The 23,907-nt window shown below is 45.1% G+C and overlaps 2 protein-coding genes across 3 annotated transcripts; one reads left to right on the top strand and one right to left on the bottom strand.

Annotated features, from left to right (window-relative positions):
- Positions 1-915: 915 nt before the first annotated feature.
- zbtb8b (zinc finger and BTB domain containing 8B) lies at positions 916-5,639 on the bottom strand. Of its 2 annotated transcripts, none has more exons than XM_035431426.1 (4): positions 5,525-5,639; positions 3,642-4,743; positions 2,896-3,074; positions 916-2,372 (listed from the first exon to the last, which is right to left on the bottom strand). In XM_035431426.1, the coding sequence occupies exons 2-4, from the start codon at positions 4,732-4,734 to the stop codon at positions 2,067-2,069; spliced, it is 1,578 nt and encodes a 525-aa protein (XP_035287317.1). In that variant the 5' UTR covers positions 4,735-4,743; positions 5,525-5,639; the 3' UTR covers positions 916-2,066. The 2 variants fall into 2 exon arrangements, with proteins under 2 accessions (XP_035287317.1, XP_035287316.1); XM_035431425.1 differs by having other exon boundaries at positions 3,642-4,755; positions 5,525-5,625.
- A 9,151-nt stretch (positions 5,640-14,790) lies between these two features.
- heyl (hes related family bHLH transcription factor with YRPW motif like) lies at positions 14,791-22,555 on the top strand. Its single transcript, XM_035428553.1, has 5 exons — positions 14,791-16,750; positions 18,451-18,517; positions 19,335-19,418; positions 20,033-20,114; positions 20,501-22,555. Exons 1-5 carry the CDS (start codon positions 16,671-16,673, stop codon positions 21,136-21,138), a joined length of 951 nt encoding a protein of 316 aa, XP_035284444.1. The 5' UTR covers positions 14,791-16,670; the 3' UTR covers positions 21,139-22,555.
- Positions 22,556-23,907: the final 1,352 nt, after the last annotated feature.

The raw sequence follows: 23,907 nt of genomic DNA, 5'->3' as shown, positions 1-23,907 counted from the left end.
CCGAGGGGGGGAAAGAAAAGAAGAGTTGTGTGTCATCTGCATAACAATGATAGGAGAAGCCATGTGAATTAATAACTGAACCAAGAGATCTGGTGTATAAGGAGAACAGCAGAGGACCCAGTACAGATCCCTGCGGCACTCCCGTAACAAGGGGATGAGAAGCAGAGGCAGACCCCTTCCAGGTGACCTGGTAGGACCTATCTGCAAGATAGGAAGCGAACCAAGACAGGGCAGTCCCGGCGATGCCCATCCCAGCCAAGGTGGAGAGGAGTATTTTATGGTTGACCGTGTCGAAAGCTGCAGACAGGTCAAGAAGGATCAGGACAGAGGAGAGGCGTGAGGCTCTTGCAGTGGCAAATGCCTCTGTCACAGCTAGGAGTGCGGTCTCTGTTGAGTGCCCGGATCGGAAGCCAGACTGGTGAGGGTCTAGCAGGTTGTTCTGATGGAGAAAAGAGGTTAGTTGTTTAAGAACTGCTCGTTCAAGGGTTTTGGACAGAAAGGGTAGAAGCGATACGGGTCGATAATTCATTACATCGGAGGGGTCTGAGGTGGGATTTTTGAGCAGTCCTGGTGATGCTCTCATTCTAGAACTGAGAGGCCTAGCAAGTTAATTCAGGATGCATAGCACAAATGGGGAAAAATGAATGGGGACAATTGCTTGTTCAGTACTTGTGTGGGGATGTATGGTCTGATGATGGATATTAGATAGAATGATAGAATTCCTTTAGATGACATACCCATTTAAACAGTTCAGAGACTGCATGAACACAACAGGTAAAACTAAGAGGAATTAAATTGAGCTTAAGCTGGCTTAAATTTGTCCATTATGACAATGATACAAATGTTTTTTTTTCCATTTGACTACAGTACCTCTTCAACTGCTAAAAACATGGCTAATTAATGGAAATGCAGGTGTACTTATACAGATTTTTTAATGGAGGGTTGCATTTCACAGTAGACACTGCTTTTGAAATCAGTTCAAATTTAAGAATAGAAAAAGCAAACATTACAAAATCGGAATCGGAATAACACAATAAATATGTATCCTTTAAAAAAATTTAAAAAATCAGTTGACCTCTGTACAATGAGGAAAATCTGACAGGTGTCACATTATCTCCATAAATCAAGCTTTATTTACAGATATAGCAAAATGAAAATATTTCAGCTTTTATCGTTTCCTTGATTGATTTTCTTTTCCGATTCTCTTCTTTGGAGAGTCTTCATTCGTGTGCTTTCATAGGACCGAGAGGGAAACCTGGCCCACGGGGAGCAACCGTGCACATCACTGAAACCGAGGGCTAAGGGCGGCCGCTACGCCAGCTCAGCACCTTTGTCTGCTCACAGGGTCCGTTAAAGCCTGCTAAACGAAAGAAACCGGGAGCCATTTCCCAAAGGTTCGAAAGCTGCTGTTTTCTGAAGTACAGCACAGACGAGCAAATAAAATATATGTTCATATATCAGTTCCATGAGACAGCCATGCAGGACCTGTACATGCAGAGAATTTGTCTAGTGCCTCTGGCCCCACACCGCTGGGCTGCCTGCTGGTGGAAGCTGGTCTCCTGTCAGATGATTCGGTGAGTAAATGACCTCACTCTTGCAAACTGGAGCAGTGGCACAAGGTTTTGCAGGGCACCTCCCTGACACACTTAAAAAGGAGCCCCCTGCTTGTTCGCCTCTCCCACCCACACAGCTCTCTCTGCACAGCTGGGGAACTGCTCATCAGCAGGAATGAGTCCTGACCACCGCCAGACTGCCTGCACAATGAGACACTCGTGCCCTGCTCTTCCCTTCAGTAATACGCTGTGGAAAAATCCAAGGCTGACCCTTTACCCTTAACATGGAGGAAAAAAACTCCCCCTGGTCAAGTAGTAACATCACATCTTTGGCCCCCTTCCACAGCCCTGATTGGACGCGTCCTGTGGACGCCCTCACAATATCACACCGCTACCCTTTTCTCCTCTCCAATCCTCCCCCTTCCTGTCCCTGGCTGCTGTGGCCAGCCTCAACTTCTCATTTTTAATTGTTGGTGTGGCTGGGGAACGGAGGGAGAGTTAACTTCCACCACCCTATAATAGACCCTCGTTCTCTGTGAGCTGCCTTTGTAGCTCCTGCTTGTCCTCCGTGTCGTCGTCTCCACCGCTGGGCTCCGCCTCCTCCGCATCGTCCATGTACATCGGCCAGTCGCCGTCCCCGTCGCTGCGCTCCGCACCCTCCGATTGGCTGCTGAGATTAATGGGGACGGAGTCGTCTTGGGTGGTGGTGACACAGGTGCAGCCGTCGCAGAGGCCGAATCGTTTCAGCCCGTGTGACACCGGTCCCGTGAACGTGCGTCGACACCCCTTACACACAATGGGCCAGCTGGAGCGATGCACCTGTGAGAAAAATTTAAAGACTTAATGGATTTCAGAATATTGCTTAAGCTTCATTACTGAATTAGCAAAGATCTTTGTGCCCCTCTGAAGCAATTCAGAGCTCAGTGAAGCTTGTTTTCCTTAACTGGATGTGCATAAACACGCGTATTTGGCAGTGTTGTAAAGGTAGTACCAGGGAGAGCTCCAAAGTCTCCTTACATCTTCATATGAACACCCCCTGTCCAGCTGACATTGGACCGGGTTTAATGAAATTGCCCCTTGGTCAGTGAAAGCAGGCCCGACAGGTTTGTTTTTGTTGTGCAGTATAGCTGTATTAGAATAACATGTTCACAGAAGCCAATGTGGGAAGCAGCAACATACGATGCTGACACCCAATCGAATTTGGGGGCTAAAAGGCGAGAAGGCTTGTTTTAATCTGCAGCCTGGCATTCAGGCCAGCTGAACACAGGAAAACCAAGCATAAAAAACACAATGGTTTATATGTATATATTTTTTTAAATCTCTCTCTCACACACACACTCACGCTGAGGGAGTGACTCCGCAGGTGTTCTTGGCGGGTGAAGCGTTTGCCGCAGGTCTCACAGGGGTAAGGCCTCTCCCCCGTGTGGCAGCGGATGTGCCTCTTCATGATGCCCTTCTGTTTGGCTGTGTAGGGGCAGAAAGGGCACTTGTGCAGCTTCACCGGCACCACCATTCCATCACCTGGAGCAATAAAAACAGAGGGGAACCTGCAGTCAAGGCAACGGACATGTGACGTGGGACAAATCCCAACACGGACCCAGGGCGAGCAAGCCTATTCGCCTGGCAATATAAAACCTGCCACAACCTCTTCATTGAGCCTATGAGCTCAGCTATCAGTGTGCTACCTTGTCAACTATACTGTACAACTCATGATTAATATTAATTCTATGACATTTTATTTTACGCTTTTATATGATCAACGGCAATTTTACCAGCTGTTAGCTGTCACTATTTTGCATACCACCGCATACCAACTGTCAGCAAGCTAACAACCGCAAATAACTTGTGCTGGAAATTTCAGTAAATGTGATTGTGCCTCTGATTAGCCTGACTCTTGTGCCCCATCTATAACTGTGAAACACACATAAGACTCTATTTAAAAGAAGAATATTTTAACATACTGTCCCTTTGTACTTACTGTAGTACAAACGCAACCATTTATACATTTTTTGTAGACTGAAGAATAATTCAAGCTAAAATTAACAAAAGGTCATGAGCTGATGTCATCAGCATAAGACGAATCTTCACCTGTGTCTTCACCATACCACTCGCTCTGGATCTCCATGATGGAAGAGCCCCCGAGCCCCAGCCCCTCCTCCAAGCGGCTGGCCCCCTCCCCACCCCCAAAACCCTGGGCAAAGTGCTGGGCCAGCTCCTCCCGCCGTGGATCTGAGCCCCCCCTGAGAAACACCTCCAGGAACTGTTTCATGTGGTAGTTATCATAGTGCAAGGAGGACGGCTCGCTTCCAGGGGTGTGGCTGGAAGGGTGGGGTATGTCATCATCATCGGGCGGGGCTTGGCACAGGGGCATGTCCTTTGGCCCTGGCGAGCCCTCCCCTTCTTCATCGGGGTCAAACTCTGTCTTAGGGTGGACCAGCCCCAGGAGGAACCTGGAGGAGGAGTTAACCTTCTCCCCCTGGCTGCTCTTGATGGCCAAGTCCACAGGGTGAAAGCTGGGGAACTCCCCCCGGGAGCTCTCGCTCTCCGAGTCTCTACTGGGGGCCAGGGGCGTGGCCGGGTCGAGCGGGAGGGCGGACGCTGAGCAGGGCATGGCTGAGCTGGGCATGTCCGACCCGGAGTGGTCACCTCCATCCGTCTGGGAGGTGGAGGCATTGGAGGCCTCAGCCGGAGACCCACTGTCTGCCACGCCCTCCCTCTCCCTCTCTCTTTCCCTCTCCCTCTCCCTCTTCCGCTCTCTCTCCCTCTCTCGTTCCCTCTCTCGTTCCTTCTCCTTCTCTCGGTTGCAGATCTCCAGAGAGGAGCGGATGTAGGCCTTGCAGAAGCTGACCACGTCGGTCATCTGCAGGTAGCTGGCCGCCGACATCACCTCGATGACATTGTCGCTGCGCAGGTCCAGCCGGCCCGAGTACAGGAAGTCCAAGATGAGGGAGAAGGCCTCGGAGGTGACGATGTCCAGGGACGCCGTGCTGTGGCGCTGGCCGCTGTCCTGCAGGTAGTGGACCAGCAGGGCCCGGAAGTAGCCGCTGCCGGCGAATAGCACGTTGCGGTGCGCCTTGAAGACCCTCCCCTCCACGATGACGCTGCAGTCGCAGAAGAAGTCCCGCTTCCGCTGCTCGTTCAGCTCACACAGCAGCTTAGACTGGTAGGACGGCACCTCCATCTTTACCCTCTCCACACACAGCTGAGAGCGAGGGAGGAAGCAGAGGAGGTAGATGTCAGTGGATAGAAAGCAGGAGAGAGAAAGTGGAGAGAGACAATTCTGGCACTGTCATTAAACCTGAACCAAAACAAAACACCCACTCCACACTATTCGCCCACACACATAACAGCAGTCACCCATGTGCTGAACTCTGGTTGACTCCCCACAGCAAAATGCATGACCCTGCCTAACCTCATAGTCGTCCCCCGCGTTACCAATAGAGGGTTTTGTGATTTGCGACTTTCACATTTAAAATGTGTAGGCTATTTTCAAATTGTGTCAGTTGTACATTGTTACAAAACTGCACATGACGCACGAGACAGGCTATACACAGTGCCTTATCCAAAGGAGGAAACACGCTGACAAACGTACCAACATGCCTTTTTTGGAGGTGGGCAGGGGACGTTAAACACAGCCTAATCTCTTACCTCCCAAATCGTGTGGACTACAGAAAGCCCGTTACGTTAATTGCTTTTATAAGGCTTTGATAGTCTACCTAACACTGCACATGAAATGTGCTGAACTACGCATATCCAAATCGTACTCCGCCGAACACGAAAACTCATGCTACAACGTACCAACATAATCGTAGAGCTAATTCCTACCAAAGCGGGGCTCAAACCCTAATGTATTCAATGCAAGTCGATAGTTGCATTCATTACTATTTAACTAGAAATTGTTTATCACCTTCGATGTATTATGTAAGCAATGCCGACAATTAAACAGATTTACAGAGGCCAAGAAATCTTACCTTCGATGTGAGATCTGTTGTAGCAGCAGTATTTCTCTGCCGTTGGTAATCACCTAGCTAGTAGGAGCTACTTCCTTTATTACTCAAACGTGACGCTACAGTTGACACGGGTTGACATATGACACCACTCGTTAAAGAACCAGAGGTACAACAAAACTGTCCAATGAGAAACGAAAGCGTTCGAAAGGGCATGTTCTATGAGCCCGAGGATTTCTGGGAAGTGTATTTTATTTTATGTCATTTAATTTTATTCTTTTGCGGTTCATCCTAGTCTTGGCATTCAGTGAATTCAGCAGGAATGATAAAAAGAACATGGCCTAGAACAATACCCATGTGTATGTATTTTGACAAAAGTAAATCGTTACCTATAATATATATTAAACATGACGAATAACAGTGATTAGTAAACATATAGAAATTTCTATAGTATGAAGATAAGTTAAATGAACTATACAATGTCAGCTCATACTGCTATTACAACTGTAACGGCGATTTTGTCAGTAGTAATGTGTAGTAATGCTATTCTGGTCAACACTGTAATGTCCTCACGTTTACTCTCAACAAACGACTATGCACTGTAATAAATGTGTGCAACACACTGCCAGCAGAAGAGGTCGCTACATCTCAATTTTAGCCATCAATGTTACTTGTTTCGGCGCACGGGGGGAACACTGCTGCATAGGCATGGTCCTTCCACACTTTGTTTCACTATGTGCGTGTAGTAGAGACATATGTAAAAAATAAAAAAGGAAGTTTTTTTTTAGTAAAATGAAAATATAAATAAGAATGCACACTATTACAGCAAGTTAACTCTATTTAACAAAACCGCCTTAAAATTACACAAATATTACCACATTTGGCCTGTCTTTTAGAAATAAATAAATAAATAAATACTGTCTTTACAAGTACATAGTGTTGACGCGCGTTTTAAAATATAGAGCCGGCCACCATTGTACAGGCGCAGATTGATGTGAACCTGACAATGGCACTCGCGTCATGAGCCCCATTCAATGTGCAATCAAGTCGTCAGACGACTTGCTCTTGCCCACATTGTCTACAGCGGATGTGTGTTTATTTGCTTTCGCTCTGAAAGAAAATAGTTCTTTTTATTGTCGGACCGAGAAAGTAAACGTAAAGTTCCTGCTCACCGCACCCATACTTCACAATCCGTCACTCTCTGAAGTTTTACTTAGAGGTCATGAGGTTACTTATTTGTTTGAAGATTTTTTTCTGTTTTCCCCATGGTAAACTTGATGAATACAATGGCTTTGTGGTGCATGTACAGACTGCTGGATAGATAGGCCTACAGCCGTAATTGCTGTGTTGTATATGAAATTCACGGAGCGATTTTATATCCTATTCATAAATTCCTAATCACAATCAAAATGCTTCCCATCTCCTTGCTAGTGTCCTAACGAGCTCCACTATCTGTGAGCAAGTGTACGTTGTCAACCCCTTACATCTCATAATACATCACAGCCATTCAAATATAATATTTATATTTGACTCATGTACCCTGAGAAATTTGCATTTAGGCCAGACTTTAGCTTCATTCAGGGTTGGCATTTTATTTGCAATTTTTAATTTGGCCACAAAAGTCTTGACATGAACATCTACTGCATATCGGAAATTCAGTTTTTGAAATTCCTTTTGCTCTAAAATGTTTTTACTGATTTGGGATTCGGGTATGCAAACATTGGTATCAGAGGTTAGTATTACAAGCGGCATTTGAAATGTACAAATTCAGGTTATGATATTTTTATGGTGTTTGGTGATATGGTTTCTCTTCTTTGGACAAGTTATGGGCACAGTCTGTATGTATTTAGAATATGCACTGGTTCTTGGTTAGCACAGTTAGCCTGCACTGGAGATTTAGTGATGCTTTACCTGCTGGTCTGGTAGTGTTGTTAGCTGGCTCTGACATTATTGCTCATATCCACCAGGTAAATAGATATTAGGGTCTGCTAAGTGAATGCTACGTATAGCTCAGATGTGAACCCCAACAATGATCACAGAATTGAGAAAAACTTTAGTTTCTCCCCAATACTGTCCAATCCTCCATTGATCTAGTTGTAATTAAGTTCTCTATGTGTACGAATCGGACAAGAATTGACAGAAGGGTCGGAAAGTGGTTGAAATGGTATGCTTTTGTGTACGTGTGTGCGTGTGTGTGCGGAGGGATGGCGCTGCTTTAATAGAGCTGAAGAATAGTGGGCACTTGTACAGATGGAACGAGGATGTTTGGGAGGGGGCGCTGGTAAAGGCCCGTCGTTGGGGAGTTAATATGCCAGGCGCCCAGTGACAACTCAGTCTCAAGACAGCTCTTCCCTCTGTGGTGGAGGAAGAGAGAAGAAATCTTTACTCTCCCTCTGTAATTACCACTTAATGTACTTTTGCAATTTTGAAACAGCCTTTCCCCTCCTTCTTCTATTTCTCTCCAAAGCTGACGTCTGGCAGAAATAAACAAGTCCGCCTTTTTTATTATCTCATGTTTAGAATGAGAGAAGAATAATGATTTCAGCTCTCTTGGCCGCAAACTTCCGACAGGGTCTGATGAAGAAGACGCGGGGCCTTATTGTCTGGATTTGCCTTGCCTCAGGATTCATTAGACGCCCGCCCCCCCCCCCCCCTTTCCATCTCGAATGTCACCCAGCTCCAGACTACACTGAGAGACTCCCCACATCCTCTTCTTCTTTGGCTCTGTCTCTGAGTGCGGCAGTTGAACAATTCAGTTTTGTGACATACAGCAATTACCGTTGTGCGGGAGATACTTTTGAAGGTCACCATTCAGTTATAATCTATGGAAACCTGTTGGCAGCATCAAAATTGGTTTACCACAACAACAATAATAATAATAATAATAATAATAATAATAATAATAATTCAGTAATGGAGGATGCATTTAAACTTGAGTCCCAGTGAATCAAATGTAGTGCTTAAGATTAGAGATAAGCATGATTTATATTCTGTTCTGAGGAGACCCTTGTAAACAGCATTAGCCTATAAGGCATTTATTGTTCACGGTATATATATTCCAGTGGCATGGCAACTGTGTGTTTGGAAGTTACTCAGCTTTAAAATATACTAATCAAAATCATGTCATGCTTGTAAATTTAAATTTGCTTAATTTCACAACTGCGTGAATACACAACAAGATGGTCAATGTGCATCTCTTTTCTTCTGTATTTTATATGGGCCTCGATCCCACTGCCACCGCTGTCCCCTACCTACAGCCCGGCCGTCGCTGGGCCTTGTTGTAATTACAGGCTGGGATCGTTATAATTAAGTTCAAACATAGCAGCATGGTGGCGGAGGCCGGACGGCGTGATCCCTCCCTATCATGCAGACTCACCGCAGACTGTCAGCTCTCCAACACTCGCCAAGCCGCCTTGTTCCCGGTCCGCTTCTCCCCCGCTGGCTATCCCCACTCACGCAACACACCGAGTACGGCCAGAGCCAAGACGGAAAAGATATCATTTTTCACCACGCCGTGGCTCTCACGCGCACAAACACGGTCCGACATCATTTCTGGGAGGTAACCGGTAGACGACCGTAAACAGACTTGTGCGAAATCCCTGTTTTGGTCGACAAAGCAAAATGGTTCAGTGTACATTATTGCATTTATTTGTTTATTTTTAAGCAAAAAGTGTTCCTAACGCACAACAAACTACTCAATTCACACCCACTCTCCTTTCTTCTCTTCCTGCACACCCCGCTTAATCCCATTCTAGGAACTCTAAAATTAACTAGGCCTACCCTTTGGAATGCCCCCGCACGTTTTATGACCGTAACAAGCCTATTTCTTCTCTCTTAAAATTCCATCAGACCCAAGTGTTAGGTCGGTGGTGTTCTGATAACTGGCTTTCTGAGTGCAACATAAATGAATGTGGCCCTTGAAGCATGCACACATTGCTTGGTACCCTATTAAAGGTCAATATTGATTGCCCTTTTGTCGTGGTTTTAAAGTGATTCGATCACCTCCTTATTAAACACAGTTGGAGATGAATAAAGAGCTTAACAGTTATATAATTTACATTTTGTATCATTTCTGTCAAGTATAAGATAATATAAAATAAGGCAATGCTGTTTGTTGAATGCATTTTTTTCATGGAACTTGAAATTATTTTGTAATCATTTAAATGTTTATTTATTCTGCGGGTATTCAAAATTCATATATTGAGAATTTTCATCACCTGTAATAATAGTCTTACATTAAGTTGGCTATGTTATCACTGGGCAAGGTCACATACTTTGGGAAAATGTGCATCCAAAACGTACTTTCAAGGATGTGAACCAAAACATTTCAGGTCTAGTGTTCATTAATTCCATGTTGCTGTCCATTATGCTACCCTGACACCATAATAGTGGGAAATAAGCCAAGTCTTTATGGAGTAGTTCAACAGAGACTGACTTACACCGTGTTTCCTTGTGCTTGCGCCATGCATGTGAAATTACTCTGTTGAAATACCACACCTACCCGTTGAGACACAGCCTGTATTTGTGACAAATATTAGAGAAATTTATCAACAAAGTAGCCAGAGTGGCGCTTTGGCGTGAGCTGAGAAGACGGACAGAATTATTTTCACTCTTTCATTTTTTATCCCTTTTCATTTTCCGATTTGGCCAATAAAATATTCTGCCCTGTCTGTGATGTGGTTGGGGACTTGAGTCAGAATGAACTGATTACCACTGTACTGCAAATCCTTTGAGTCATGGCACAGAGCAACATTCTTTAGGATCTTAAAAATAGTAACAGTTTTCTGTTTTGTTTTTCTCATTCAGTGTCTGTGGGGCATCCTTTCTTGGTTTTGGAGACCAGAATCATAACCAGATCTCTCTCTCTCTCTCTGTCTCTCTCCCTCCCACCCAGCCTCCCTCACTCTTGTTCTCTCCCTTTTTTTCTTTCCTTCTGTCGTTAGAGGTTGTTTAATCTTCAGATGAAAATTGGCTTAGCGTGGGAAAGACAGAATTCTTTGAGGATAGGTTTTGTTGTTTTAGAGTCGTATGTTTTTTTCATCCCTGAAAAAAGGGCAGTTTGTGCCAAAACCTCATAAAGTCAGTTTTAAAAAAATGAACAAGGGAGAAAAAAAGGAAAAGCCACAACACCACGACAAAGATAGGGCCTGTCTGCAACTAAAGAGCTTTACAAATGACAGTCTTCAAAAAAAAAAAGCAGAGGGAAAAAAGAAAGAAATGCGGATGGGTTGGGGGAAAAGGGGGAGGAAACATTCCCTGAGCCACATTAAAGACATAAAAAAGAAAACAAACAGAAAAACATGTCTGACATGAAGACGCTGGTTTCTGTGGCGACGGACAATGCCTGCTTGTGGCCTGGTGAGGCCTACCCTTCCCGTCTGAGCCCCGGCACCAGCGAAAGTTACCGCAGTCGGGCCCGTGTTCAGGGGGTCTGCTCTGTGGGAACAGGCTTGAAAGGGACCTCACCCGGGGCCACAAAGAGCCATTCTGCTTCCTCTCATTGGCTTTTACCCCTTTTATTTATCTTTGGGGAGCCAGATGAGGCCGCCCTCAGTGGCTGGGTAAACAGTGTTTACCTCTCTCTCTCTCTCTCTCTCTCTCTCTCTCTCTCTCTCTCTCTCTCTCTCTCTCTCTCTCTTTCTCTCTCTCTCTGTCTCTCTCTCTCTTGCTCTCTCTCTCTCTCTCTCTTTCTCTCACACACACTCACTGTCTCTGTCTCTCCTTATCTCCTTATCTGTCTTTATCTTGCACCATAAGCTGTTTGTCTATAAACTGTCCATTATATCCCATGCTTGCAGATCCTACTGTGGTCCAATGATGAATTAACTAATCTAGTTTGAACAATGCAGAGTTCTCTTGTCATATCATAACTTCTGATAATGCCAAATTGTTGCAATGTAGAAAGTATCATGCACTTTTTTTTCCCCTAATGTCAATAGCTTCTTTGTTAACTAGTGTAATGCATAATGGCTTGTAACAGTTCACAACTTGATATAAATGAACATTTTAAAGTTAATTTTTACACAAGAGAACCTCCATACTACCTCATTCAATTAGTAAGCAGAGAACATTCATTCTTACTTCAAAATATTCAGTCAGAGTGGCATGTATAACGTAACTGATGTTATTGCCTCAGTGCTAGCTCATGCATTTCTCAATTAGTTTTATAAAAAAAAATGTATGGCTAGAAGCAGTGATGCTCCCTTACACATTTATGTATGTGTGTATGTATAACTAAGACTAAATTATTTTGCTTTAAAACGGCATAGGTGCCGAAGCATCAGAAAAACTGTCCAATATTAGCCTCAGCAATGGCGAGTCAAACATGGATATTGACAAGACCTGCTGGTCAGTTGTTCTTGCACCCTGTAGTGGTACAGCTCTGTTTAGTTCAGAACCACATGCATATTCTTTCTCAATACCGATATGCATATTTGTAGGTATGCAGATCTTTGATGCATGTATACAACAGTATGCTCATCTCTGGTTAAATATAATTATGCAAATCGTGTCAAAAAAAAAAAAATTATATATATTAATAAAAACAATTAAGTATCAAAGGAAAAATTGTTACAGGCTACACACTGGGCTTATTTGGAGATTCTGGGATGTGTGTCGCTCTCCCAGCAAGACTAACAGCTCTTTTTATGTCCTTTTATGTGTGCTGCTTTTCAAAAAATGATATTTCCTTGTTTTGGGAATGTCTAATCTAGTGTGTCGCCATCAAAACCTCTTCTGTCTCTCAGTGACCAAACTGTCTGTTTTAACGTATTCCAACGGACAGACTGTGGTCACAGAGCCTGTCTTTCCCAGCTGCTCAGGTTAAGCTATTTAAACGCTTTGGCTGCGGTCGCAAAGTCAATGTACCACGACTAGCCAGGTTAACCTATTTCAACAGCCGGATTGTTTGTCCCTTCTCTTACCACACGTCTGTGTGTATTTCTCTTTTTCTCTGTTCTTGTCTGCCTCCACCTCTCCCTATCTGCCTCTGTCTTTTTCTCTGCTTGACTTTCTTTCCCATCCCTCTCTTTTCCTATCTGTCTGTCTTTTGCTCTGTCTGTCATGGTTTCTTTTACCCTCCATCCATTTGTCTGTCTCTTACTCTGTGTCTTTTTTCTTTTTCTGTCTGTCTCCTTCTTTCTCTGTATCTCTTTCCTGTTTTTTTAAATTTTTTATCCCATCTCTCTGTCTCTCTGTCTGGGAGCTGATCCCTCAGTGAGAATGACGGGGCCCAGTGCGGGCCCCGGACAGGAGAATGCTTTGCGGCGCACCCTGGAGGTGGGTGCAGGGTGCGGAGGAGTGTGTGTGAAGTGGGAAGGGCTTAAGATAAGGCGTGGCAGGGCTCTAGCATTCAGCACCATCAGATCCACAGCCGGCAACAGCACTGTATCTCACCAAAGGGCACTTGTCGTCTGAGATAAAGAAAAAAGGTTTTGTGCCACAAGCGTTGGAGTAAATACCTGAGAATAAGGATAGAAGGAAAGCCGATTGACAGACACCATGCCTAATAAAGCAGCCCTGTGTTTCAATCTATTTCCATAACATTCATTGATATTACATACTGATATCATTACTCAGCTTATTTATATTAAAGTTTTGTTTTCAAGACTTCACCACATTGAGTGCCAGTCATGGCATAAGAAACTGTGGTAAGCCAGTCACCATGACTATCATTGCCATCATCCGTGGGCTCATGGCCACTGGCTTCATATTAGGTGAAAGCTCTGGCCAAGAGCACTGTGACGCACGGAGATGGAACGTGTACACTAATAAAAAAGAACAGTCACACTTGAGTTTGAAGGCTCACGGGGTGGTCCAACACAAAAATATAACTTAAAGACATACCCAGAATATAAATCACCCTCAGAAGGGCTCATGGGTTTGGTTTGGTGCTCATGGGTTTGGTTTGGTGCATCTCCAACCAAACAGTGTTCTTTGAGTTCATATTAAAATGTATCACTTTTTACGCAATATTTCAATGTGCATTATAGCTAACCATGGTAAAATAAACGCTTGATTGTTTCTAAGAAGAGCCTAAGCAAAGTACCTCGGATGGGCACTCCCTGGCTTGGCAATCTTTCTCATAGCCACAGTTGCGCTATAACACAGACAGCATAATGACAAGGGCACAACAGTCCTGTAACAAACACCCAGGGCTTCAACTTCAGCTCCTCAGACCGCACCAATGGCACATCCAAACCTTAATCCTACAGTGCTCATCTTCACCATGACTCCACTCCAAAAGCTTAAGTCCCCGGCTGGAACATGGAGTGGGGCTCAGGGGATCCCCAAAGGCATTTTACTGCAGCTCGCATGCAAAGGATGACAATACTAGAACAGAAATCTCAGAAAAATGTGTAGTACAAAAGATGGACAGAGGGATGAAGGGAGACTTAAGCAGCCATGGTTCTTCCTGGAAGGGTTTAACGTGGATAAATCCAAAATCACGCGTCCCCCACATTCCTGGAATTGCTGGAGAGATAATTTCCTCATGGAATAAAGTGTGCGTTCCCAGTGTGGTCTAAGTGTCTCATAGTTCAGATGCCTTTTTTATGGCACAAGTTTCTTTATATATAAGAAATATATAAAAGGCACTAATTTGAACCACTGTTTGTGTGTGTGTGTGTGTGTGTGTGTGCATGCATGTGCTTGTGTGTATTTGTGAATTTCTATATGAATGTGCGTCTGCATGCAAGTGTGTTTGTGTGTGCATGTGTGTGTGTGTGTGTTTCAAAATAGTGAAAGTATGAGCTTGTTAATTTCAGCTGTGAAGGCTGCCTTGTTGTGGTGGTGAGGGAGGACATTATGAAAAGACTGAAGTGGCTAACAGCATCGAAAGAAATCTCCCAGAATTCCTCCTTTATTCAACACCAGCTTTCTCTTTGTTATGCCCCTCCATTGGTGCCCTTTCATACTATTTTTAAAATGTATTTATTTATTTACAGTTTTTTTGCTGCTTTTTTCATGTTCTGAGAATGGGTCCTTCTCCATTTGTTGTCAGGGAAGGACGCATGCCATGGCGCAGATCAAAAACCGAAAGAGGGGGAGAAAAAAAGCTTGCAAAGAAAAATAAGCGGAGAGTCGAGTAGAAGAAAGCAAGCCTTTGAAGCAGGGAACGATACTGTAAAAATAACAACAGAGACATGATGAAGCCCTGACTTCATAGATTAGTTGTTTCTTTCTGCTCTTTTTTCTTGAATTTGATGGGGGGGGGGGGGGGGGGGATTGGGGGGGTTGAAATGAAATCCAGACCCGAATTAAAAAGGGACTGGTAATGAAAGGAGCGGGAGTCGGGGGAGTAGGAAGGAGGGGTCTCTGCGCTCATCTTGACTCACGCACATCGCGGAGCGCCCTGGCGTCGGCCGCACGCCTCCCTCCGGTCCCTCGTGTGAAGGCATTTGCTGTTTGTTTGTCGTGCGCGCTTCGGAGCGCATGTTTATGGGCTGGCCTGGGACAAGGGAGCGCCCCAGACGAATCAGTAAACAAGCGCAGTCGCCGCGGGAACCGCGCGCGCACTCACGCACATGCTCGTTACGCACGGCCCTGCGCTGTGGCGAACCCCTGCGCTCCTTTTTAACGCGCTTTCAGCCAGCCCGGGACCTGCGGGTTCGGCTGCAGAGCATCCCTTGAGATTTGAAGGGCTGAATAGCCCCATAGTGATGCGCCCCCGATCGCCTTTCACTCGCTGCTCTCTTTCTCTCTCTGTGCCAAGGAGGAAGAGCGTGGGCGCCTAGCTAGGCATTGCAGGGGGTGTGGGGGGGGCTGCTGCACTGTCTGTTGGCCACTGGCCCTGACAAGAGTCCATCGGCAGGCGCCTGGGGTCCTGTCACCATGGAAACCCTCACCGGGGAGCTTCCCACGGTAACAGTGGGACCAGGCGCGAGTGTCAAAGCAATGGTGGTGAGGGGTAAGTGTGTGTGTGAGTGTGTGCGTGTGCGTGTGCTTTTGTGTGTGTGTGTGTGTGTGTGTGTCCATATGTGCGTTTGGCAGAGGGTACTGTTGGGTGTGGGTGGATGGGGTGGTAGAGAAGGTGCTGTTTTTTTAGTGAAGGAGGGGTTGCACTGTCCCATACACTGAAGAGACCCTTTCTTCAGACACTCACACACTGTTTCATCTCCTGAGCTGTTAAACCACTATCAGTTGAAGGTTCTTATCTGCACTGGATTCTCTTTGTTTTATTTGAGTCAATTGAATCAGGAAAGAGATCAAATTTGGATCTGATTATAGGGCTGGGTTGCTGAACAGTTAGGTTTAGGTTTAGGTTTGATCAGGTTATAGATTGCCCTGAATCACACTTGCAAATCTGCAGTGGGCATTGGTTGTTGTGGGAGGGTATCAATACCTGTTTTCACACACTGAAAAAAGCACGTCCTGTGCCTGGGTCCCAGTGCTGCCTAACGTTCCCACAGCCCCCTCTTCATTACGGAAGGGGGAGAGGAAGAGTGGAAAAGAGAAAGACTAATTAAAAGAGCAGAAAGAGGGAGGAGGAGGAGGAGTGAGCACAGGATGAGACAGAGTGAAAGAGGGAGAAGAGGCTAATTGAAAGGAAAGCAATGACAGGGAAGAAGGGAGGGAGAGAGAGGGAGGAGGTGGTTGGGAAACGAGAGGGAGGTAGTAAGAGATGGAGAGAGAGAGAGAGCCAAAAGTGGCAACTCTGCCAAAGTGGCCAAGTGTAGCATTGTCAGAATGTGGCTGTTAAATAGTGTGTGACAGAACAAACCCGCAGCAGAGTGACACCCCCCCTGAGGAAGTGAGGGAGAGAGAGAGAGAGAGACGGAGAGGGAGGCAGAGAGGCAGGAGTTTTGGGTATAAGTTGGTTGAATGCCAGTGGAAGCCAAAGGAGCCGGGGGAATCCATGACGAACTGAGCAGCGAGGAGACGGGGGGTGGCGCGCCAGCTGAGACTTGTGAGGGTCTCCCAGAGCAGAAGAGCAGGCACGGAGGGAGAGAGAGAGCGGCCGTCACACGGAGGAGCGCGGAGCGAGAGGAAGGAGGAGGGACGCTGCGCTTGTCGGGCAGGAGGCAGGAGGAGAGAGAAAGAGGCTTGGAGGGAGGGAAGTGGCACGGGACCGTGGGTGCTGTCCCCAGAGCTGCCCGCCGAGACCGTCCCGCTCTTCTGTCCATCCGTCCGTCCGTCCGTCCGTCCCTGAGGACCAGGATTCGGCCTAGCCATGAAGAGACCCCACGACTACAGCTCCCCCGACACGGAGGTGGAAGAGCTCATCGACGTGGGACAGGAAGACAGCTACTGGTGAGGACAGCCGCTCGCAACCCTGCCCCCACCTCAACCCTGCCTCACCTGCATACCCCGCGCGCGCTGCGTATTCCACACATAGCTCAGCGAGACTAACGCAGTGCTTATTCATGTTCTCTCTGCATGCGTGTACCCTTGTCTTTACAGAGGTCTTTATCCTTTATATCAGCCACAGTTGCACCCAACAGAGTGCCTGTTGTGTGCTACTTGTTCTGTGTCACAAGTCAGGCTGCTCACTGATCCATTATTAATGACTGTCTATGCGTAACAATACTGCACAAGACCAATTAAACATATTCATGTTTTAGTTCTGAGTGGTGCTGTTTGTCACAAGAAATTACTGTTGCATGTTGTTACTGCCCAGTTTATTTTACAAAGGACGTCTGATGATTTGGATGGAATTGTATTTCCATTTCTCGACAAATACTTTGCATATGTCCTACCATTTCCTAAGATTTTCCATTCATTTCTGTTTCCATTTTGTCTTATTCCGTCAGTTCTTTATTTTATGAATCCTTGTGACGACTGTGAAAATCAGAAGCAGGCTTACATTCTTTGTAAAAATTATTGGTATTCACTTCCAAAAAAGGTCAACAGGGCTTAAATATAGACTTTGCTGCGATGTTGAAGATTGTGATTCTAAAGTTGGGTTTGATTTGAACAACTGAAAATATCTCATTCTAAACCTAAAATTCTGTCAGAAACATCAGAGAAATTTAAGGAATTTTATCAAATGTTTAAGGCTGAGATTATCTCTGTAAATTAACACTGTTAACACTGTAAGTATTGTTATACCTATCAATACTTCAATGCGCCTTATGAATATATTTGTTGTGATTATTCAAAAAATCTCTCCCTCTCTCTCTAAACATATTTAATGGTACATTAACATTATATATTACATTATATTTAATTTCAGTGGATAATTAATGTTTTAAGTTAAATTAACACAGTATTGCAAAAATCTGTTTGTTGAGAAAATGATTCGAAATAATTAGATCATACATTTAAGTTGGTTCGAAATCTTATTTTGTGAGTTGAACAACAATCAGTGGTGAGGGGTAAGTGTATGTGTGAGTGGGTGCACGTGTGTGTATGTATGTGCATGTGCTTGCGCTTTTGTGTGTGCTTTTTTCACAAATCAGTGATTAGAAAAATTATTAGAAATATTTTGATCAAAAATTAAAGTTCAAAATTTTAGTTGGAAACAACAATCATTTTCTTGAAGAGTAATTTCAATCTGTGCAGGTCTCCTCCTGTATTACATTTCAGTGAAAACTGTGAACGCTGGGTATATTTTAAATGACTGTTTGTGTTTTAAGAAAACTTTCAGAAAGTAAAACATAAAGTGCCACAGCCACCATGTCCCAGTGCTGTCCTGGGGTCTGTGATGGATTAAAACAGTTAACCATGAACAGCTTTTGTATCAGCTTTCAAAAGACATTTTTTACACAATACAGACACGGAGCATACTGTGCCAGTTAGTTCAAACTTATGTCCAGAGCATGTAATGTAAAACAACTTTTATTCTGACAGCTCTGTGTCTAGTGGCGAGCAAAGGCAAATCAAGCAGGGTCTGCTAATACGCACCAGTTGGCAGTTTCTGTGTCACATTAAAATTCAGAATGATTTTATCGAGCACTGTTCTGACTGAACTCCATTTGTCCCCCTGTTTCTCTGTGTGACTGTCCCACCAGTCCGGTTACAGGCTCCATGTCTCCAGGTAGTACCTCGCAAGTTTTGGCACGCAAGAAACGCAGAGGGGTGAGTCGCTCTGGTTCATCTGTTTGCTCTCTGCACATGTATATTTATTTCATTGTTTTATTTATTTTTTATCATGGAACCCACAATGCCGTGCAGCTTCAGGCATGCTCTTTGGTGCGTGCGCATCCGTTAGTCTATCGCGGGACCCAAGCAACGGAAATAACAGAACAACCAGGGGAAATAAACAGCTAAATATGCTTTGAGAACGCACTAACTAACTACTGAAATTTGTAAGGATCGTGCAATATTTTACAGTAGCCTGGTACTTATCGACACAAGTACTATTTAAATATTAGGTGGGTATGCATATTATATGCAATTTCATTTTAGGGGTATTCCACTGTGGGAGTATTATTTAACAAGATAAACCAATGCTGAAGTTACAGAGGTAGTAATTACAGGTGTCAGTTTAATGCAATGTGGGCCAAAGCAGAAACGGTCAGAAACTCCCCTGTGTAGCGATTGGCAATATTTTGAGTTTCACTCCACAACTGTTTTCACTATGGATCTATGCTATAGCCTTCTCCCACTAGTTTTCAAAGTAACTGCATTGGCATTGAAGCTTAAATTTTATATCCACCAGTCTACCTCGACCTGTAGGCCCATCTTCCAACCCTAACCTTAATTCATGAACAAATACACAGTACGTTTCACCTTAATTCAATCTTCTATCTTCTATATTCTTATGGTCTTCTATCTTCTTGCATCTGCTTAACGCCCCTCAGTGCCTTTTAATAGCACTCAGATAAGTGGAAAGGACCTGGTTGATTGGTTCATCCTGGCTTGTGTGACACCTCCCTGTTCTTCTGTTCGTAAGATCATTGAGAAGAGGCGGAGGGACCGGATCAATCACAGCCTGTCAGAACTGAGACGCCTCGTCCCCAGTGCCTTTGAGAAGCAGGTAATACTCTGTCTATGCGGAGCGTTCTTTAATTAAACAATCAAGCAATGCATCAAAATCAGTAAATCAGCCAATCAATACATCAACCAATAAAATGTTCAGTCAAGAAATTAAATGAATAATCAATCAAACATGCATTCATAGATTCATCAGTCACAACAATATATAAAAGTATTTGATCAGCTGAACTGACGGCACAATTTATGTATTTGCATATTGGCTAATTGCACACTCTGTTATACTTCATAGTTTTGATCCCACTCAACCCTAATTCTGTTATGTGCACAGTCACATGAACTAATGAAATCTCTATGAACTCCAAGAACTTGGGATTCTAACCTTAGTGCCATTTTTCTCCATAAGGCTAATTCAAACATACTGGATAATAATAAAGAAATTAAACTCCAGTGTAAGTCCTTCAAACCTATCAGCTGTAGACTCTTCTTCATTCTGTGTGAAAAAACAAACATATGGACACAATCAAAGGGACTTGTGAGAAGCATGGAATCAGCTGTGTGTTCTGCCGAACAGAGAACTATGCATCACAGTGTGTCTGCATGTTGCGTGTTATAGGTATGTCCTACTATCCTCAGTAATGCTGTTTCCTGGTTTAGGGCTCCTCCAAACTGGAGAAGGCTGAGATCTTGCAGATGACTGTGGATCACCTCAAACTGCTCCATGCCATGGGGGGGAAAGGTACAGCACTCGGGTTTAGAGCATAAACAGCAGGAACTGAAATTCTTTGCTAAGTGAGAGAGAGAGTGGTAAAGAAAGAGAGAGAATGACAGAGAGAGAGAGAGAGAGAGAGAGAGTGACAGAGAGAGGGAGAGAGAGAGAGAGAGAGAGAGTTTGTCCATTTATCCTCCGCTCGGAGGGATTGTTCCTGAGAAAGAGAGAGGGGAAGGAAAAGGGGGTAACTGAATGAAACAGTATGTTCAGAAGGGAGATGCTGCACCACATAACCAAGGAACTCTGTGCTCTGTGTCCTATTCATGTGGTTGACATAGACCTTTACATTTCTCTCTCTCTCTCTTGCTCTCTCTCTCTCTCTCTCTCTCTCTCTCTCTCTCTCTCTCTCTCAGGGTACTTTGATGCCCGTGCTCTGGCGGTGGATTACAGGACGCTGGGGTTTCGGGAGTGTGTGGGGGAAGTGGTGCGGTACCTGAGCTCGCTGGAGGGCCTGGAGGCCCCTGACCCTATCGGAGCGCGGCTGGTGTCACACCTGAGCCACTGTGCCAGCGAGCTGGACCCACTGATGCAGAGTCCGGCAGCCCTTCCCTTCGCACCCTGGCCCTGGGCCTCCTTCCCCCACCTCCCGACTCCGCCCCCCGCCAACTCCGCCCCCTTCCCGGGGGCCTCTCGCAGGGACCTCCCGCCCCACGCCGCTGCCCTGCTGGCAGCCTACCCCTCGCCGGCCCTGCGGGCGGCTCCCATTGGCTGCCTCCCGGCCGGTCGTCAGGCGGCGGTCCTGAGCCCCGCCCTGGCTGCTGTGCGCAGGGTGCCCTCCCTCCCCTCCGCCGGCCCCGCCCACAGACTCTCTCAGCCCTCCTCCGAGGGTCACGGAGCTCCGCCCCTCCTGGTCACCCCACCCTCCTCCGCCACCTCGCAGGTGTCCTTCAGGCCGTTCGCTCCGCCAGGATCCGGCTCCGCCCAGCGCGGGGGCGCGGGGAACCCCAGCAAAGCGCCGCAACCCTGGGGCACGGAGGTCGGAGCCTTCTGACCCCCGTCCGCAAGCCTCGAACGCGCACACCACCCTGGGGTTCGAGTCAGAGGACAGCAACAGAAGAAGAAACGAAGGAGCTCAACAAAGGCTCCCCACTCCCTTTATAATCCCTCTTACAGTCAGCATTGCGCAAAGGGAGATGTTCGGCCTCCGAACCTCGCCGTGACCCACAATGCAATGTGAGGCCTTCAGTGAAAAGCAGACTGTGAACACTCAACACCTTTCGTATCCGGCAGGTTACCAGCCTGCCTGAACCCAGAACAGTAGAGCGGCAGCCGTGCGGATGCGAGACACGCCTTAAATGGACGCCGGGCAGGCTTTGTGTCAGCGTGGATGAAATGTTTGGGATTTTGGAATGCAGATAGGATGTGGGCATGGAGGCGGTGCACCTGTGTAGTTCACAGACACCTATACATATCAGTGTGCGAATGGCACTGATTTAAAACAGACTCCCACAGATATGAAGGTATCTCCAAAACAACCATGTAACATCAAATGTATATTGTTGCATTTTCGCCTTTTAGTTTTTTTTTTTTTTTTTTGTGGTGTTGCTTATTGTTTTTGCCACAGCATTTATACACATGCTATTATGGAGAATGATATTTTTACATTTTTCATTGGTTGAATGGCTTTGTGCTGCTCATAAGACATTAAAAGAGATTCTGAAAATGACTGAAACGGAAAAAAAACTTTGAATTGAACCAATGTATAAAGTTGTGTACGTGTGCTTGTGTGTCTGTGCATGGTTTTACATTCATGTGTGAATCTGTGTGTGTGTGTGTGTTTGGTTGGAAGTTTATGTGTGTCCTTTTCATTCTCCCAGGTCTTTTTCTACCGACGTTTTAAAAAAAGCCTAAACAATGTAACGCCCTGCCGACCACTAGAGGGTGCTTCAGCACATATTTCAGACACTTACAAGCACACGTCTCTGTAACAACCCTCTGCACAGTTTCTTCCAGTTTTCAGGCTGAAATGGACTTTGGTGTGAAGCATGGGAATGACTCTGCTCGCTGGCCACAGGACACTGATTTTATGAGTCAGTAAGAGCGAGCAGATCGCTGTGAGCTCTCTCATTGCCCGAACCGTGCAATTAGGCTAACCCCAGTGTCATTTTCTCTGGGGAGATCCCATCGCAAAGGCAGGCCCTCACATCCCCACACCGCCATTTGTTTATTTGCTTTATTTGAATGCTCCCATTTTGAGATAAGTAGAGGTCCTGGAACAGTGTGTGCAGGAACACCAAAGCTGATTATATGTTAGCCAGAGAGAGGGATGGCTTTCAGTCTGCTGATAGCTCCAGCGGAAGTTACAGATGTTGGCGTACACATGCACAAACGTGCACGTGCACGTGCCCACCCATCAACCCATCTCCCCCCACCACCACCACTGCCCTCACAACTGGGCACACACACTCACACACCCACATGCACACGTGCACACACACACCCATACATACATGCACACAGACGTGCATGCACACACATACACACACACACACTCACACACATATGCAGACTACTGCACGTATGCACAAACAAAGTGCATGATGATGCTGTCATTCACAAACCATTTTTTTCAGTATAACAAGAAAAGAAGGTTTCCTAACAGAAATAGGTTTCATAACAAATTATAGCATGGTACAAACCAGATATCAAACATAAGACAGTAATTCCGGGTATTTCACATGAAAATAAGGCCACTTACTCTAATAGCGCCATGCTATGGATTATCACTATCAAATTTAAATATTTTAAAAATTTATCCATGCATGTTCTGGAAAATGTGCAACTGAAATAGTAAATATTGAATAAAAATGTTTTATTTCATCATGCAATGATTTTGCCTTTATTATTCAAGCTGTCTGATTACTAAAGAGATAAAAGAGCTAAATTTATTGCATGGTGAAATGAAATATTTGTATTGCTTACTTTGTATTCTGAGTTTGTAAAATACATGACCAGTGACCTCATTCATTCCTGTCCTACAACTTCATGAAGAACATGGATTCAGACCTGTATCTGATCTACTATCACAGCTTCCCATTACATTCTACTGATGTCTAAATGTCAATCAAAAGTAGTCATTTACACTCAACAACTGCTGATTAATATCACATTAATATTATAAAATAATATCAGCTCAAAACACCCACGCATGTGAGGAGAGTGGCTGAGCAGCACTGTGCTGCTACTCACTTTCCAAATGGGCTGGACTGTGCCTCAGTTCCAGACACCACTGAGAGCACTAAATTACATGAAGGGCATGTGTAACCAGCTGATTTTGTGGAATGAGGTGTGTCTCCCACTGGTTTTAGTGCCATGGATGAAATGCGAACGGATGAGAATGCTGCCGTGCTTTTCTCTGTTGAACTGTAAAAGTTTGACAGACAGCTGAAAATCATTAGAATTGTTTACAAGCACATAATGAAAATGTCTGGCTTAAAAAAAGTTATATTGAATTGTAATTTCATTCTCTCAAGAGTGGTAAATTGCAAACATTGTTTAGTGATGACACCTACAGGATCACTGTGACTCATTCAGCAGTACCAACTTCGAGCAGCTACCAATTCTTCAGATGCTTCAGATATTGCCTGTGCACAAATGCACCGCAATAATTAATAAGAATAAGCAATAATGGCACAATAAACCATATATGTCTGTTCTACTAAATTATTGAATATCAGTGTGCACGGACGCACCTTAATTTGGGTTTGTTTATTTGTGTGTGTGTGGGTGTGTGTGTGTGTGTGTGTGAGTGTACAGTATA

The sequence above is a fragment of the Anguilla anguilla genome, chromosome 8 (genome assembly GCF_013347855.1).
Source record: "Anguilla anguilla isolate fAngAng1 chromosome 8, fAngAng1.pri, whole genome shotgun sequence".
Classification (NCBI taxonomy): Eukaryota; Metazoa; Chordata; class Actinopteri; order Anguilliformes; family Anguillidae; genus Anguilla; species Anguilla anguilla.
This window is presented reverse-complemented; position numbering and strand designations above follow the sequence as displayed.